General features: G+C 47.7%; 1 protein-coding gene across 7 annotated transcripts; it reads right to left on the minus strand.

Annotated features, from left to right (window-relative positions):
* Positions 1–579: 579 nt before the first annotated feature.
* On the minus strand, positions 580–16,650 carry LOC117265713 (uncharacterized). 7 transcript variants are annotated; one of them, XR_004502437.2, is made up of 14 exons: positions 16,387–16,650; positions 11,748–12,590; positions 6,756–10,878; positions 4,952–5,294; positions 4,604–4,777; positions 4,417–4,511; positions 4,261–4,334; positions 2,409–2,454; positions 2,263–2,303; positions 2,099–2,169; positions 1,831–2,001; positions 1,221–1,312; positions 970–1,112; positions 580–885 (listed from the first exon to the last, which is right to left on the minus strand). XR_004502437.2 is itself a non-coding variant. In XM_033640356.2 (14 exons), exons 2-13 carry the CDS (start codon positions 12,387–12,389, stop codon positions 984–986), a joined length of 6,006 nt encoding a protein of 2,001 aa, XP_033496247.1. In that variant the 5' UTR covers positions 12,390–12,590; positions 16,387–16,650; the 3' UTR covers positions 580–885; positions 970–983. The 7 variants fall into 7 exon arrangements, 3 of the variants coding, with proteins under 3 accessions (XP_033496247.1, XP_033496248.1, XP_033496250.1); XR_013492185.1 differs by having other exon boundaries at positions 580–903; XR_004502438.2 differs by having other exon boundaries at positions 580–903; positions 1,813–2,001.
* Positions 16,651–17,548: the final 898 nt, after the last annotated feature.

Genomic DNA, 17,548 nt, shown 5'->3' on the forward strand with positions numbered 1-17,548 from the left:
TATTTTGCCCATCTCTCTAGCAGACAGTGCTCAAGCTGTCTTTTTTTTTGTTTGTTTTTTTTCAAAAATAACTTCTTTCTTAAAACCTCATTAGAAATTCTCTTGCAGCGATGCCAAAATTCCTATCACTAAGCCCACCCCCTCCCCTGCCTATTCACTGGTACATAGCAGACACTGTCTTGGTAAAGTGAAGAAAAACCCTACCACTGTCTCCACAGCTTTCAACTGGTTCACTTCTCCTTGTGTCATTTCCCAAAGGTGCAATGTGACTTTGAAAGCTTAACGAGTAAATGAGGGTTCAATTTTGACCTACTTAGGGCCCAGGCTACATTTTTGTTCCCCCGGGCACCTCCTGAGCTCTTTGTCTCTTGGAAACTTCAGAGCCAAAATGCTGAGTACCATATATGTCCACTTTCAGTCTCCGACCAACGTCCGTCTTTCCCAGTTAAGGTGCTGAAGTAAGAGCAATCAAAGTGTATGCGTGTGTGTTTATAGTGTGTCCACTCATACATACAGTCTTTAGTGTGCTTGATCATCCAGCACTAGTGCAAATTCATTTCAGCTGGTCTGTTTCTTTCCTTTCTTTCTTTCATCCGGGACAGTCTGTCTCTGTTTCTCTCATCTCTTGCCACTTGGACAAAAGATTTGTTGCCATGGTTTCATCCTTGGTGTGATGCCCTTCAGAGCGCTAGGTTCACCACACTCATCTGTCAGTGTGTGAGATGTCTTTCTTGCATTTTTTCAGCTGCTATGATTCTCCATCTCTCTCCTCCTTTTTCTCGCGTGTTCTCTGTGGCACTGCTACTGTTAATAGCAGTGTTGTGACATCAGTTCCTGTCCATCTGTCCAACGGTGGGCCTGGTCCCTCTCTCAGAGTGGTCCCACCTACGTAAAGGGAAGATACTATCAACAAGACAATGCATATACTGTCTATGTCCCTCCTGCTTCTCTATCTGATGCCTTACTCACCTCTCTCTGTTAGCTTATGAATGCTGCAGGGTCGAAAGTAAATCATTCAGCCGTTTCCTCCTCTGTTCTCTGCTGCAGACTTCTTCCTCCCCTCGTTTTTCTTCCTCTCCCTCCTCCTCGTGTCTGTTCTGGGTTTTGGTGGGCTGTGGTGAACAAGTATGCACAACTAATTGCAAAAGCAGATTTTTATCCTTGTGGGCATTAGAATTCTTAAAAGATTTTTTCTTGTACGTGGGCGGAGCTTCACTCACACAGGGGCTGGCAGTGAGCGAGCTGGAGGTGTCCTGACTCTGATGGTGGGGGTCACTGCTGATAACCGTCACCTCCACCCCCACTTGCTGATCTGAGGGTCAGAGGTCAAACAGTATTCTGTATGTTAGTGAAGGCGTAGGAGGAGGTTAAGACAACAGCATTCATTTTACAGATATATCTGTAATTACGCCCTTGTTCCCCCTTGATTCCTATCTGCAATCAGTCAGGGAGTCTTTGATGGAAACTGTGTGGTTTCACTGCTAATGGGGAAAGTTGATGTCTGCTGGGTTCTTGGACACCAGCGGTGGATGACAGAAACGGGGAAACATTTCTGCAGGCTGAAATTCTGTGGTTGGAAAACCACTTTGCTTGCGCTGCTGAGTATGATATGGAGAGACAAGCCAAATATGAGGACGGCAGGCTGTAAGCAGAGCACACACACGCACACATACATGCACACAGAAAGTAAAAGACACAACACGGGACACCAGAAGAAATCTATACAGATGCCGAAATAAAAATGTATAGAGTTCGACCACATACACGTATGCATACACGAACACCTACAGAAACAAAAACTAACACACACACTTGCTTCATGGACCTGACTTGATGTGGCTGTCGTCCCCATTGGCTCCATCACAGGACGGGCGTTGTGAGTCCCTCTCCTCTGCCTCTGCGTCTCTCTCTCGCTCCCTCTCTATCCTCAGTCGGATCTGTCTGTCTCGCACGAGCTCCCAGTTCCTCACAAGGAAAACGTGGTGTTTCACCACAAAGCTCCTGGCCCGGCACACAGGGAGAAACATTAGCTCGCTGACATTAGTTCAGTAACAGAGCTTCAAGTACTTTATCTTGACACACTGAGTTGTTTCCGTACCTCTCACTGCCGGTCAAAGGCTCCATGTCGAGGTGAGGAAACAGGCTGGTGATGTCACTAGCACTCTCCTCCTTTGAAGTGAAATGAAATGCGTGTAAGTTTTTACGCTTATTAAAGCTGCATTCTTCGCTGGAATGAAACAACGTGAAGCCGCATGAACTCACCGCTGATTGATGAGAGGATACAGTCCTTTCCTTCAGCCGGCCTGAGTGACACAGAGAGACAGACACAGAGTTAGACGCTGATGGAGAGCATTGATCTGATCCATCAACTAAACCTGGAGATAAGACGTTCAACAATGGCGACTCACAGTAACGTCGCTTCCTCTTCAGGGGGACAGCAGGCTGCTTTTGAAGCTGCGACAACACAACATAAGAATTACATGTACATTAAGACCCTCTACAAACCTCTTTGTTATACTCTTTTATCTAGAGATGTTCCAGTACCATTTTTTCCTTCACAATACCGATTCCAATACTTGAACTTCCGTATTTGCCGATGCCAAGTGCTGATTCCATACTGTTCCTTGTATGTGAAAATATAACTCATTGTTGTATGGCATGGCTCAGGTTAAACCCCAAACTAGTGGGACTTTCCAGTTCCAAATAGCTGACATATTGCTAACAGCAAACGTTACACTATTTATCAGAAATCAATTCTTCTTCGGTGCTCTAAAACAGTAGTAGCCATTGGCTACACAGTGCAGCTCTTTGTGTAGGCCACTGTATTAGAACAAAAAATTGATTTCCAGGTAAACTGCTGTGTGAAACTACTTTATATTTAATTAACAAATGTTATGGTTTCGATGCATAGACTTGCATACTCGCAGATACCAAATCCAGCATTTTAGGCAGTACAGAGGCATTTCCAGTACTGGTATCAGTGTAGGAACAACTATACATCCAAAGATGCTTCAGCTTGAATGTTTTACTTCTTGATTCTGTGTTAGGAGAAATGACTGTATATAAAGATGGAAGGTATGACTACTCCCCAAAAGTGAAGCCAAAATATCTCAATTTCCCCCTAGTGGCTGGCTGCAGTATAGGTCATAAACCCCACCCCCTCCATGTTAGAGGAGTCAAATACATTTTTCCCCAAAGATAGTTTCTGTCATTATAGGTAAATCTTTTAATGCGGATATACTTTCAGGCCAGATGAGATATGTAATCCCTCCAGCATGTTCTGGGTCTGCCCCGAGGCCTCCTACCAGTGGGACGTGTCTGGAACACCTCTAACGGGAGGTGCCCAGGAGGCATCCTGATCAGATGCCCGAACCACCTCAACTGACCCCTTTCGAAGCGAAGGACCAGCGGCTCTACTCTGAGCTCCCTGTGGATGTCAGAGCTCCTCCCCCTATCTCTAAGGCTGAGCCCAGCCACCCACGGAGGAAACTCATGTCAGCTGCTTGTATCCATGAGCCGTGATCTCATTCTTTCGGTCACCACCCAGAGCTCATGACCGTAGGTGAGGACTGAGGGAATGGGGACACCGGTATGGGGTTTTTCTCAATAGTCTGAGTTGAGTTCATTATTTGATGCCGTGGCTCCACTTCCTGATTGCTTCTGTGCAGACTGTCTCAAATCATGTCACCAGTGCAAGATGGCAGCACATGTATCCAGGATACTTTGGCTTCATTTTTGTACAGTGAGAGGAAGTGGAGACCATAAATGTATAATAAGAATTAGATACCAGACCCAAAGATGGTGCCTATTGAGTCAAGTGGAACTACTTGCGTTGCGCATACGTCATAAAAAGTTTCTAGCTTCCAGGTTTATGTCCACGGTATTTGGCACACTGAATATGCGCAGTGGTGTTTCTCCTGCTGGCCCCGCCCACGAGTTACCACATGGCTCATAGACTTTACATTGAGGAAAGTTTCACAAATATAAAACCTCAATAGATCAAAAATTCATAATAGAAAAAGCCATAATTGACCTTGTTTGCAGTTCGAGGTGTCCTGTCAACAGTTTTACAGACGACTCTTTTATAATAGTGGTCTATGGGAAAAATGCCTTTTGAGCTGCAGGTGATTTTCTTGCCGCAATACTACAAGAGGCCACTGAGAAAAATTGGAGGCAAAGCTGAGCTGCTTTCCTGGGGGCTTAGTGGAGATGCATTGACCATCTTGATATACAGTCTATGGTTATGGGGCTCTGCTGTACCTGATTGTTCTGCCACAGCCACATAACATCATAGGGTAACTGGAAATGAATCCGCTTCAGCCTAAGGTACTTCCCTGGAGGACACAAAGGGAGTTTGGATGAGCTATCACAGCCACAACAAATTACAACAGTGTTTGAATGTTCTGAAATACTCACCAACGTGTATGGGAGCAGGTAAAAGGCTGTATTCATGCTCCCCTGGTGTGTATTCCATACTCTCTCTGCACAGCTGCTGGACTTGGGAGGGCGGGCTAAGAAAGACACACATTTTAAACATAAAAACCTGGTAACAAAAAAAATCCCAAAAGTTACAGTTGTTTGTTAGTGACTTCAGTCGACTCACTCTGTAGTTTTGTAATCATCAGAGTAAAGACCCGCCCTCAGAAACTTCTTCCTGGGAGGACCGTCTGCTCTCTCCTCTCTTTGGATGGTTACTGGTTGGGATGGAGCCTGCTCGACATCTGGTTGGCTAAAACACTCAGGGGGCGTGTCACACTCGGGTTTGTCCTCAGCAACACTAAAAGGAAAGCATGAAGAGAGAGAGATAGAATGATAGAGAGGAAAAAGAGAAAGAGAGAAAAGGCACTGGTTTAGCACACAGTGCTGAAAACAGTGGGTTAATATAGCAGTAGTGAGTGGTTGTATTGAATTTTCAAGTCAACCAGCTCATAATACAGTTGTGAGTGTTTACCTCTGATGACAAGGAGAGTCACCATGTTTTCTCTTCCGTCCTCTCTTCCTCTTGGCCTGCAGCTCCAGCTCCGTCACCTGCTGCACCGAGTCGCCTCCTTTATCTCTCTCTGGCCCTCTTTCGTCTTTCCTCCCTCCCAGTTCTCTCCCATCTCTGCTGTGTCCTGGCAAGAGGTCGGGTGATGACATGGACGGAGCTGCAGATGAGTGCGTGGGGGAGGATGCCGTGGAGGGCAGTGGGTGCTTTCTGGGCCGCCCTGGCCTTCTTTTGTTTTTCCCCGCCACACCGTCTGGCGTTGGCACACTTTTCTGCTGCCCCCGGCTTCTTGAGTCACCTTGTAAACCTGCAGTCGTTGAAATGGAAAGAGGGAGGGAGGGGTTGAGGCAGAGGAGGGGTGTAAGTGGCAGAGAGGAAATGAGACAGATGTGGATCAGTGATTGAGCCAGCAGGAGGTGTGAGGTGAGGCCAGTCTAGGCTGAGTCATGCGGATGGGACACCGATTAGGTGAGTCACAACATTTCCTCTGACCAGTTCACTTCTGGGAAATGCATTAACAATAATTTATGTACACACATATGCACCCACAAAAAAAACACAAGAACTGACGCTGTGCAGAATGTGAAATATGAACATGCACACATATGCACAAAAAAACTGTTTTTGCACATTCAGCTAATGTGGAACACAACCTCAAAAGGCTGAGTAGATACAGAAAGGGAGAAAATATGTGCATGAGTGTGCCCGTGCTAGCGTGCTGCACTGCAAAACACATGTGTGTTTAGTTAGATGATGAACTGATGTCAAATGTATTCCACTTCTCTCAAAAACAACATTTTCCCTTCACAGGCTCTCTTCGCCCCCATTCTGACCTCCGTGCTGTTCCTTCATCAATCGCTCCTGAGGTCATCTATCTTTTTGTTCCATTTTCCACAGTCCCTGACAAGACTGACCACTCTTTCCTTATTGGATTTTTCCAAGTCAAATAGGCCCTGTTGGCCAGCAGTGAGGGATAGGCCAGGCTTTAAATAGCCAATCTGGTGGTTAACTAATGACTGTGTTCACTGGGTAGCCCCGGGCTGCAACAGCGTGTGGTTCGCTGCAGGCCGGGGAAGATTTCAAAGATTTTCTGGAAGATTCCCATCAAGATGCTGCCCTCCTGCTATAACACTTTTTAAAAATTCCGACAGAGAGTGGTTGCTGAGTGGTTGTGTTTATGTGTGTGTTAGGCACGTCCCCTGCACAGCAGAGAGGGAGTCTGAAATTGGCTATAAAAAGAACGGAGTCTGATTTCCTCTCAAACACCCTCCAGGCTTTGATGTGTGGCTCAACAACACCTGAGAAAAAGCAATGCTGTCACTATACTGGGCAAACTATTGGTGCCACAATCTCATCTCCACATTGGGCAAATATAAAAATCTGTCATACTGTGCAAGTGAAAAGAGCCTCTTGGCATAAAACCTATTCACTCAGCTGGCTGTCATGTTTTGGGTGCTGTTGTTGTATTTCAATGATAAGCACAGTTGATGTTAGATTTTCCATATAACCTAAATTACTGTCAGGGTTCTAGTTATGCATATTTTCTGCCAGTAACAGAATTCAACTGTGCATTCACACAACTCAAGAAGCAATGGAGCTTTTAGCAGCATTCATCGGCACAGTTTCCAGCCAGAGAAATACTACCATTGCAGTATTTGTACCAGCTTTAGCACTAATGCTAACATGACCTCATACTGAGACATCAGACAGAAGCACAGCGCTCTATTCATTCACACATTCACCGATCAAACCATTCATGCGTCCTCACCTGCTTCTCTCCTCTCGGTCCACGCTGGCTCATCTCTCCTCCATGACCTGTCTCCACTTCCTGGATTCCTACCAGCCAATCCACTCCTCAGACCCCTCCCCCCTGTTGCCATGGCAGCGGATGTGAACAGGTTGGTGTGTGTCGGCGACGGGGACGTTCTGTACGGGTGCGAGTCGTCCTCGCCGTCTTCGTCCTCTCCGTCTGATGCAATCTGCCTGCCTGTGTGCTGCTCCCCGGTGAAGCCTCTCCAGCTGGGAGTTGAATTTCCAAATCCTGTGCCTCCCAGGCCCCCGAATTTTGACCAGCTCTGGCCCAGGCCGCCCCAGCTTCCTCCAAATGAAGACAGGTGAGAGGAGCCCAGCCCCAGGGAGGTGAGAGATGTGTGTTTGTACCTCTCTGCTGAAGATGACGATGATGTGGCAGCAGCAGCAGCAGAGGAGAAGGAATCACTTCCATTCTCACATAACCAAGATGATTCTTTAGACAGCATACTCCCCGTTCCTCTTGCCCCTTTCCTTCCTCCTTCTCCTTGCCCCAAAATGAACCCTGACCTTGGCTTTGAACTGGCCAACCCCTCCCTCTCCATTCCGTCTTCCTCCTCATCCTCGTGTAACTCCTCCTCATCATCCAAGTCTCGCTCGCAGTGCCTGTGACGGTGTTTATGCTTGTGTTTGTGTTCACTCCTCCCACAGCCACAGGAGAGGCCAGACGTGAACCCTGAGCTGAGGTGTGGTCCTCCTCCACTGCCTCCTCCTATATCTCCATCGACCTCTCCCCCTAAAGCTCCCTCCCTCAGCAACCTGCTCCTCCGCCTGTGGAATCGGGCGGGGTTGAGGAGGAAGTGGGCATGATGGGGCTGATGGGGTGCGTACTGGTGTGGAGAGGGAAGCGGGTAGGAGCTAGGGAGGTGGTGGTAAAGTGTCGTGGCCGGGGGATAGCTGCTGTAAAAGCCCATGTTTTCGATGGTCTCCTGGAACTTTGACGGGCAACCACACTGCCTGCGGTCTGGCTTCCTGTTGCAATGCACAGGCTGGCAGGGGTAGAAAGGTTGGGGGGAGAAGGAGGGATTAGCAGAGTAAGATGAAGGGTGAGGAGAGTAGAAGCCATTCAGATTAATCCTGAAGATGTTGGAGCGGAGAGAATGGGAGGAGGAGTGATGACGCCTTCCTCCAGCAGCATTCCCACTCCCATCAAAGCCCTGTCCAAGCCCCGTCCTGGCCCAGCTTCGCCGTCCGATATGGACCTCACTAAACTGACCAATCAGATCCTCTAGCTCTGCCAGAAACTCTGGATCCTGCATGTGCAGCTGCTGGTGCTTCTTCTTATGCTTATTTTTCTGTCTCTTCAGTGCATTGTGCCCAAGGCAAGAGTAATAGTCCGAATGAGTGCACTTGTTGTGTCCTGGGCAGGGGCATGGGCACATGCAAGTGCAGGAGGAGGAACAGTCGTAATCCCTTCGCCTGTGCCTGTGTCTTTCCCTGTGCCGCTCCGCAGAAGTAGAGTTGCCGATGGGGTTTGTGTGTCTGGGCATGAGAGAGAGGGGTGAAGAGACAGGAGAGGGACGATCCACAAGAGAGGAGGGGTGCCTTTGACTCCCTAGAGTCACTCCTGACCCCTGACCCAACCTGAGCATGCCTCGAACTCCCCTCATCTCCGCTCGTTCGGAAACACTGTTGTTATCCGTTCCAATCCCACTATCGCTAGGCAGCGTCTCCTCGCTGTGTGACTCACTCCTGGGGGAGGGAGTGGCCTCTTTCAGATGGCCAGGAGAGCCGGGTGTGTGATGCAGCGGTGGGGTGGGACAGGAGAGCTTACATGAAGACTGGTGAAAGGGGAAGTGATGCCTTCCCTGGCACGGACAACTCTTCTTCACAAAGGGAGAGAGGGATGAGGAGGAGGGAGGACGAGGGGAGGTACAGGAGGATGATGGGGAAGGGAGGGAGAAGGTATGAGGAAAAAGTAGGGAGGATGTTGGCTCTGTGAGGCTGCCTTCACTATAAGGGCTCTGGGCCCCACTGGAGTGGGTGAGAGATGGGGAGGGAAATGGGTGGGAGGGAGGAGGCTGGGGTTGGTTAGATGAGAAGAGAGATGTTTCAGAGGGATTGGTAAACAGCGATGACTGAGTGGTGCTCTGGGAGTTGGAATTAGCTGTTTGGGCTTTAGGCTTGCGTCCTCGCCTCTTGCCCATGTAGATGGTCCCTCTCTTGCTCACATTGATCTGAGGGCCCAGTTTACTCCCAAAGGAGGAGGACAGAGCTGAGAGTGTGTGTACTGTTGTAGCCTCTATCGATTTACACATTCTTAGAGAGGTCTCACCATCTGCTGCCTGGCCTTCCCTTCCCTCCTTTCCCACATACCCCGACAGCATTACCTTGTGAAGTCTCCTCTTCTTTCTTTTCTTCATCTCGTTAATCAGCCTCCTGATCTTTAGCTGCCGGTTCCCCTTCTCAGGAGGATGAAAATCTTTACCCCTGTCAGTGCGATTCAGTGCATCTCCACTCTGGTCCTCGGGGAGGGGTCGTTTGGGAGGACGGCCACGCTTCTTGGGGCTGGATTTAGACTGAGCAGCACACTGCAGTTTGGGACTTGGCTCCAGCACAGGGGCTTTCTGAACTCCGTCACACCCCAGAAGAGGCACCTCAGTTGGGACAGCGCTTGGAGAAAGTCTAGGGGGAGGTTCATCTAAGCTAGAGCTGTGGGATTTAGGGCGGCCCCTTTTTCGGGCAGGGGTTAGGGGGCATCTGGAAGCAGGGGGGCTAGGGTCTGATGTGGGGTGACTCTGCTTTGGGGATGGAGGTTTGGTTGCAGCAGAGAGAGGGGAGGAGCTGCTGGTTAAGGAGCTAGACGGAGCTGGGTGTGACTCATCAGTCTGCTGGATAGTGGCCTTGGCAGGAAGGGATGTCTTGGGGTTCTGGGGGAAACTTAGTAAAGGATTATGTTGGGAATCTGACGGGGCTTCCTGATTTTCCGCCCTCTGAGCCCGGTGCACCAGCTTGGTCCAGCTGGGCCGTCTGGCTTTACGTTTCTTGAGCGGGCGGCTGTCCTGCTCTTGGGGGGAAGAAGGGGGAGAGACGGGGGCACGGGCAGAGGGAGTGGGCAGGAAGGGAGGAGCAGAAGAAGAGGGGTGGCTTGGAGGCACAGTTGAATGTCTTGAGACGTCTTGTTCTTTTGATTTACTGGTGTCACCTGTTGCTGGCTCAGCTTGTTTAACTGGCTTGCAACTGTCATCCGTCTTTTCTATCTCATCTGCTCTGCCTGGATTCACTACTTTACAGGTTTTATCCAGTTTACCACCATCAGCTGTCTCACCACATTTATTATCCTCTGTTTTTTGTCTGTCTGGGCTAAGCTTGTCCCTCTTTGTCTCAGCCTTTCCTCTTTCAATCTTTAGTTCATCCCTCCATGTATCATCAGTCCTATGTCTTTCATCCTTTTCTTTTCCATGCCTTGATTTCCCATCCTTCCCTTTCTCCTTTTTCTTCTTCTTGCCTTCCTCCTTTCTGCCCTCACTCTTTGCTCTTTCGGCCTCCAATCTGTCTCGCTTTGATTTTTTGTCTTTCCGTTTCTCCTTTTTTGCTTTCCTCTCTCTGTCTTTCTTTTTCTCTAAAGAGGGATCCTGATCTTGGGATTGGGCAGAGGAGACATCCACAGTGGGGGAGGACTGTGGTTTAGAGTTGACTGAAGGAGAGGAAGGAGAATCTGGCTTACTCTTACTGGACTGTTCTTTATGAGAGCTGGTGGAGGCTGGAGGTCTTGTAGAGGAGTCCATGGAGGAAGCAGAGGAGGAAGTGCTGTGTTTTCCAGCTTTGCTTTTCGACGCGGTGGAAGTGCCAAGGATGTCGCCGGAGCCTTTCCCATTGGACAGTCCCTTCTGTTTTGTTGTTTGCACCAAACCATTATGTTTCTTGGAGGTCTTGCCTTCGTTCCTGGTGTCCGATGCAGACGGGGCTTGGATGCACGCAGCAGAAGGAGTAGTTGTAGCTGTCTGGTCTGTTGTGGGTGAGCAGGGTTTGTGTCCTGCAGAGACAGGCTGGCCATTGACACTAGGAAGCTTCTCTTTCTTCACTCTCTCTGATGAGCCATTTGAATTCACCTCTGTCTTATCGGCCAGTTTGATAGGAACCTGGGGAGTGCAAACAGGGAATCTCTGTCATAGACAACAATGGCTGTGACATCCATTAGTTTGCTGTTGACAATGACGAAGGACAATGGGGAAGAGACAACAACTCAAATTCTTTTGTTTTTGTCCGCCCATTAAAAGAGAGAGTGAGGACAAAATGACTCAATCAGGCAGAGAAAAGAGGGCATACTGAAGAGAAGGAGAGAGTGAGGTGATGGAAACAGGAATGGGGTTGACACAGAAAGGAGAAATACAAAGGCAGAGAAACAGAGAGGAAGGGAGTGGGACAGGGACAGAGGGGGAGTGAAAGATAAATGAGAGCAGGTAGAGGAAAGAGGGGATGTAAAAATAGAAGAGAGGGACAGATATAGAGAGCCAAGCAGAGACAGAAAGAGAGAGAGAAAGCTGCGCTATTGGTAGCTATAAATTGCCACTAATACAGATGAGAAGGCTTGACATTTCGTACTTGTCCTGTAATTTTGGTATGCTGCAGCTTGAGTGGCGTTTGTGCAGCTAAAGCAATAAGCTTTCCCTTGGGTGATTGTCATAGGGACTGATGGACCAATGTCTGTAATAGCTCCAAGTGGTTGCCGTGCTGTTGTCCTATTTATAGGTCTGTTTATTTAAATGGGCTGCTTAGGTTTCAGTATTGAGACAATGGCTTATTTGACCTTATTACAACTGAGCACAAAGCTGAGGGATTTTGCACCATATAAGTATGTCTGGCTGTTAACTGCAAGATGAGCAACAAAGCAGAGCTACAGCACATGTGTGCACACCTTCAGTCACTGTAACACTTTTCCATTATCGGCTTGCAGATTTAATACTGGCAGCTGACATGAGTTAATCTGTGTGTGTGCACTCTAACTTACCTGTTTGGCTGACTTGGTCCCTTGGCTGGTAATGGCAGGGACTGAGGCTGTCGTGGAAGCTGTGGTAAATGTTGATGATGACGACACTGGCTGCGAAGATGATGATGACGATGCAAGTGGTGGTGAAGCAGCAGATGCAGTTAGTTTGGATGTGGTCTGGACAGCATCCAAGCCTGAGCGTTGATCTCTGGTTGCCTCGACTGGAGCAGAGCTGGTTTTGTTCTGCGGTCCTCCGTCTCCATCCCCCTTTACCAGTCCCCCCCTGCCTTGTCTCTGATAGGTCCTGATGGTGGGCTTGCAGACGTAGCTCTCCAAGATCTTGGGCGGTTTCTTGGTGCGCTTGGCCTGGAGTCCAATTCGGAGTCGCACATTCCCCTCGGGGCAGCTGGTCTCCCTGCCAGAGATCTGAAGCTGCTGCTGCCCTGCGCTTCCACAGCGCCCCTCGATGAGCAGCTCCAGCACTGCCCCCTTATCTCCCTCTCTCTTCTTCCCTGCTCCTCTTTTCTCCTCCTCCTTTTCCCCTACATCTCCATTCTCCCCCTCACCCCTCCTCTTTTTCTCTGCCACTTCAGAGTCTTCAGATGCAGAGGTGGGGTCCAGAGTTGTGGTTGGAGGGGTTCCCCCCTTCACTCTCTGGTCCATCAGAGAAGTCAGGGGGGAGATGCAGGATGCTGTGGGGTTTCCAGTATAACACTTTTAAATGGGGGTGTTGAGGTCAAGGGCAAAAAGCAGAAAGCAGGTGTAGGTCAGGAGATCTCCAAAAGAATATCCTGTAATAGTCCAATCACAGCTGGGCTCCTTCATCCAGCGAAGGAAGGTCTCTCTTGTCCTTTTGGGCTTGAACTGAGATGGAGTAAGTTTGAGGCAGAGAGAGAGAAGGGAAGAAAAGACAGACAGAAAGATAGAGAGGCCAGTGATTAGTCATTTCAGTGAGCTCAGATGCTGAGTAGCAGCAGTACAGGAATTGAGGGGAAAGTCCCCGTCTTCTAGGCAGCTGTGGAGAGGTGCTAAAGTCTGTGTCCACAGAGATGATCTCATCATACAGAAAACCCAGGGGGCCAATCAGCGCCACCGATTCCCAGAATGTCGGCACTAACTGGAAGAAAGACCTACTCACATTCTTCAAAAAAACAGCCTCAGCTGGTTTTCGCTAACAATCTGTAAATAACGGCAGCTGTGAAAGACAGCTCCCTAAACCTCTACACTTTTACTTTTGCTCTAATCCTCACTCTGCCTCCTCTCCCCGGATCAATATATCAATCAATCAGCTCCTGACTAATTCAAACACTTGATCCAGTCTCCTCCCCTTCTCTCCCCACTGTCTTTGCGCCTTCTGTTCTCAGCTACTCCCACAAGCACTTCTCCTCCCACCCTTCCCTCTGCTGTACTTTCTTTTCTCTCCGAAACTCCCCTTTTCATGTTTGGCAGAAAGCTTTTGCATGCATTCTCTATTAGTCCCATCCACTCCCTCTCTCCCTCTCTCTGTAGACCACACAGTAAAATGGTCAACTCATACACTGTATCCATGTTAATCAGAACCATATTTCCTCCTCCACTTCGTTCTTTTCCTCCTCTCCAACCTAAATCCCTCCATTCACAGTCCGACCATTCCCCTCCTCCCCTTTCAGTAGTGGTAACAAAAATCCGTAGGAAAGGGTAAAACTTATTTTTGGAAAGGAGTGCAAATTCCTCCTCCCATTGCTTCCTCTAAGTCAAGTAAGCTTTTCATTGACCCCATTGTAAATTGACTTTTAATGTGACATTACAGCAAGTAACACACCCTAAAATAACATTCTCCTCGGCAGAAAAAAAAAACTTTCACTCTCGCTCACTTGCACTGCTCTCAGCCCAGTTTTTAACATATCGAGGGGAAGCAGCATCTTCTGTCACGCTTCCTTCATTATACTCTCTCTCTCATTAAGAGAGACGCTCATCCATTTTCTAATAAAACACACCCTGCCAAGCATTCTTGCAGCTCCTCTCCTGAGAGCCTCTTATGAAATAGCTCATCTGTCTCTCAACGCACTGAACTGCCCCCTTAGACTCACAAGAGCATCTCAGATAATGTTTTTATTTAAGAGCTCAGTGGGCTATCTCTCCTGCCTCTCGGTCCCTCCACACCCAAACTCTTTTCCTTGAATCATACGGAGCTCAAATCAACATCTGTTCCAGTAACTGCTGTTATGTAACAGTTTTGGAAAGCAAGGCCAAACCTCCTTATAATCAAATAAAATGAGCATAGGGATGGACAGTGGTCCTCTCAAACAACTGCAGCCGCTTTTATCATGACCTCTGCTCCAAAGGCCTGACCTGTGTGAAGAAGAGGGGAAGGTCGAGTCTCAGGCAGAGGTGGGACCAGTTCATTGTTTTGCAAGTCACAACTGAGTCTCAGGCTTTTGCACTGAAGTCCCAAGTCAGGACCGACAAGTTCAAGGTCAAGTCCCAAGTCCTAAACTTTGGGTTTCGAGTCCTAAACAAGTCATAAAGCGCTCCTCGCCAAATGTAATGCAATTTTAACAGCAGGGTAATAACATATTTGTTTGCCAAAATTATGAATGCGTTTTAAAATTTGTATTTATTTATTAAAACAAGTTTGTTGGAAGTTGTTTACCCGCAGGTTTTGCATACTGCCATTTGTTTTATTGTTGGCCATCAAGCAAACAAGATTACCTTTGGTATCATTTTTCTCAACTGGCGCTTATGATGCTGCATTCCATTTGTACTAGGAAGTCGAAAGTTCCTAGTAACCAGTCAGAAATTTCAACTGGAATGCCCCCTGAAGTCGGATTCCCAGCTCAGGAGGTTGGAAGAACCTCACCAACACCAACCTCAAAATCCAATATGGCTGCTCCGTGCATCAACAGTAGTGAAAGCTGTAGTAACATACTGTTTACTAGCACTGCTGTCATGTTTGTGTCTCATTAAAACAGCCCTACACCCAGTAACGTCCAACTTCTATCTGTTGCTACGGTGTTTGTATGCGCAAAGCACAGCGTTATGCCTTCTCATTAATTGGTATTGCTTTAACATCTTGGTTTTCCAACTTGTTGTACTGGAGTACGATCAGCTTGGGTGTGACGTCATTTCTAGCTTTGACCACCATCTTCTAAGGGAAATGGAACACAGCATAATGCTAGTTTTTAATGGGTGCAACTCGACTGGATGCTATCGGATTGGCTCAAACAAAATGGATCGTAAGTGTCGACATGCTGGGAATTAATAGCTTTAGTTTATTAAGGAAATTAAGGGAAATTGATTGATCCATGGCACCTTTTTGAAATATCATATTTTGTAGTCTTTGAGCTTGGGGGAAGGTAACAAGTCGAAAGGCTCAAGTCCAAGTGAAGTCATGAGTCATTGGTGTTGACGTCCAAGTCCAGTTGCAAGTCTTTTTTGGTTTTGGATAGCTTCTAAAGTCATCTAATTTGTGACTGGAGTCCAAGTCATGTGACTCGAGCCCAAGCCTCTGATGATATGACTTACAATCCTGTTGTGCAGAGTTACTATAAGAAGAGAATAAGAGTGGCAGGTTTTCAAACTTAAAAGGGCAAGCCCATTCAACATCAGTCAAAGTGCATACTAATAGCTTTTTATACTCTCCAGAGCTATACCTCTCACACATAACTCAAAATTATTCCAACATTAGACCAGAAGCTATTTCCAGTGACAGGATGATGGGTGGACTTGACACTGCAGTCAGTGTGGGTTCCTCGGCAGCGCTGAGGCGACGATTAAATCATGATAATGGCCCACCATATTTCCAGCCATCATCACCATCCCATGACGGTGTTATTATCAATAACTACAACACCATTATCATCTGCCTGACAACAGCACAGAAGCCCCTGCTGGAAATTAGGGCTGCTGTGATGGCATCTTAAAAAACACTGAGCCGTGAAGCCTCCACTCCACTCCACATATACAGGGGAAGTTTCTCACGTGAGTCTCCCTCCTCCTCACACACACACTTTCTCCTAGTTAGTGTATTACAAGTGTGTTGGTCGTACATTGTGTACCCAGGTCGCAGCTGCGTAGGTTGACTGATGTTGCTACTGTAGATACAGTATGGGCAGTGGGGGTGTTACCGCACTGGAGCAACCTATCACTGGTTTACTGAGGACGTCAACAGGGGCTTCCTTCTCCATAATGACTTTGCGCACCTCTGAAAATCACTATCCGCCTGATGCTGTCGCACTTACAAATGATACACACATGCACGTGTTGTTGTTGTCGTCACTCCTATCTCCGTAATGAAATATAAAGCGCATTTGAGCGCCCTGAAAAAAACACGCACGAATAGAAACTCAACATGGAAGTGGGCTTGCTACGTAGCATCAAAAATGTGCTTGCTAGTGGTGTTTGTGATGTGGCTTAGTCCCCGAGCCACCTTTTTTCTCTCCTATCTGTCCTCTGCCAGCCCTTCTGCTGGTGTCAGCAACATTGAAATAAGAAATATCACCGTGCACGGAGAACACGGGGGGAAACATACTCAGCAACAAGGGATAAAATTAGCGCAAATCGGATGCACAAAATCCCCAGTAACCTCCAGTGCTGTGTGAGCTCGCTGATGATGACAGGCCTGCACACATTAATACAGACTGCCATGAAAATCTGTAATAAGGCTACGTAGGCTACTTACCCGAGAGCGCGTCCCGGAGCCAACTGCGTTTAGGCAGGAGGTTAAGGTGTTGCTGTCCTGCTCGCCCCTTCGCACCAACAGCAATCCGGAGCTTTTTGGTGCATTAGATGTTGCTTTGATTACATAACTAAGGCCAGCGGAGGTTAAAACACCTCCTAAAACCGAGTTTCAGTCTCATCGGAGCGCAGAGCCTACTGTGCAACAACATTGGCGCGGGTGTTTTCATAATCACACTAGTCGACAGATCTTCGTCGGCGCGTCTCCGCAGCTAGGTGGCGGACTGGTTACACTGGATCTTATTTTTGCTTTCCACTTCTCTCGGGGAAAGTTACATCTGCCGCCCGCCAGTAATAATGGCTCAGATTGTGCTCACACGAGCTGTTAACGTGTCAGGACGACGGGGCTGAAGGGCTGCAGCAGCGTGTGTGTGCGTATGTGTGTGTGTGTGTGTGTGTGTGTGTGTGTGTGGATGTGTGCGGGGTTACAGGCTGTGACAGTGCAGAGGGGTTGGTGGATGTGCGGGAATGCAATTGCGTGGCCATTTTCATGTGGCCAGAGGAGGAGATAAAACGGCGAACACAGCACAGGATCTCATTGCGGTTCATAATAGGCGATTGGGGAGGGCTATTTAGACGCTTAATAAAATGGCGACGACTTGTCTAAAGTAGGCTGCTGGTAGGAATTTGGGGGAGCAGCTCAAAAGTTGCGTCGCCGTAATGTAATAGGGGATTCAGTTTACACTAGTGGGAGAGGAGAGAAGGGCAGGCTGGGGCTGAGCACTTATTAAAAAGTTAATATGTGAGAGCTGTTTATTATGAATCAGTTAAACAGGAAATATTGATCCAGAATACAAGCAGTGCTTTTCCACAGTCATGCAGCAGGAATACACAAAATCTGTACACAACCAAACATATTTCTAATATACATACAGTTTATATACATGTTTAGTAAAACAATAAAGTAATAATGGTAACAAAATAATTAATAATATTAAGAAACAACATTATTATCAGACTATTATTGTTTATTATTATTATTTGTTATATACTGTGTTATGTAGTAGTAGTAGTAGCCATGGATGGATTACTGAAGGGGCCCAAAGTGTCAAGGCCCCCCCTGGCCTTCACCTGCAAAATGCCACTCAAATGAACTCATACTGACC

Source organism: Epinephelus lanceolatus, chromosome 10 (genome assembly GCF_041903045.1).
Source record: "Epinephelus lanceolatus isolate andai-2023 chromosome 10, ASM4190304v1, whole genome shotgun sequence".
NCBI lineage: Eukaryota > Metazoa > Chordata > Actinopteri > Perciformes > Serranidae > Epinephelus > Epinephelus lanceolatus.

What these genes read in the sequence shown, in the direction of transcription:
- LOC117265713 (XM_033640356.2), bottom strand. Translation starts at nt 12,389, where the DNA reads ATGGACCAGAGAGTGAAGGGGGGAACCCCTCCAACCACAACTCTGGAC. An exon ending in GGACCAAGTCAGCCAAACAG is followed by an intron (nt 10,879 to 11,747) that starts GTAAGTTAGAGT and finishes TGCACTCCCCAG; the next exon opens with GTTCCTATCAAACTGGCCGA. An exon ending in CGCTCACTGCCAGCCCCTGT is followed by an intron (nt 1,113 to 1,220) that starts GTGAGTGAAGCT and finishes TGTTCACCACAG; the next exon opens with CCCACCAAAACCCAGAACAG.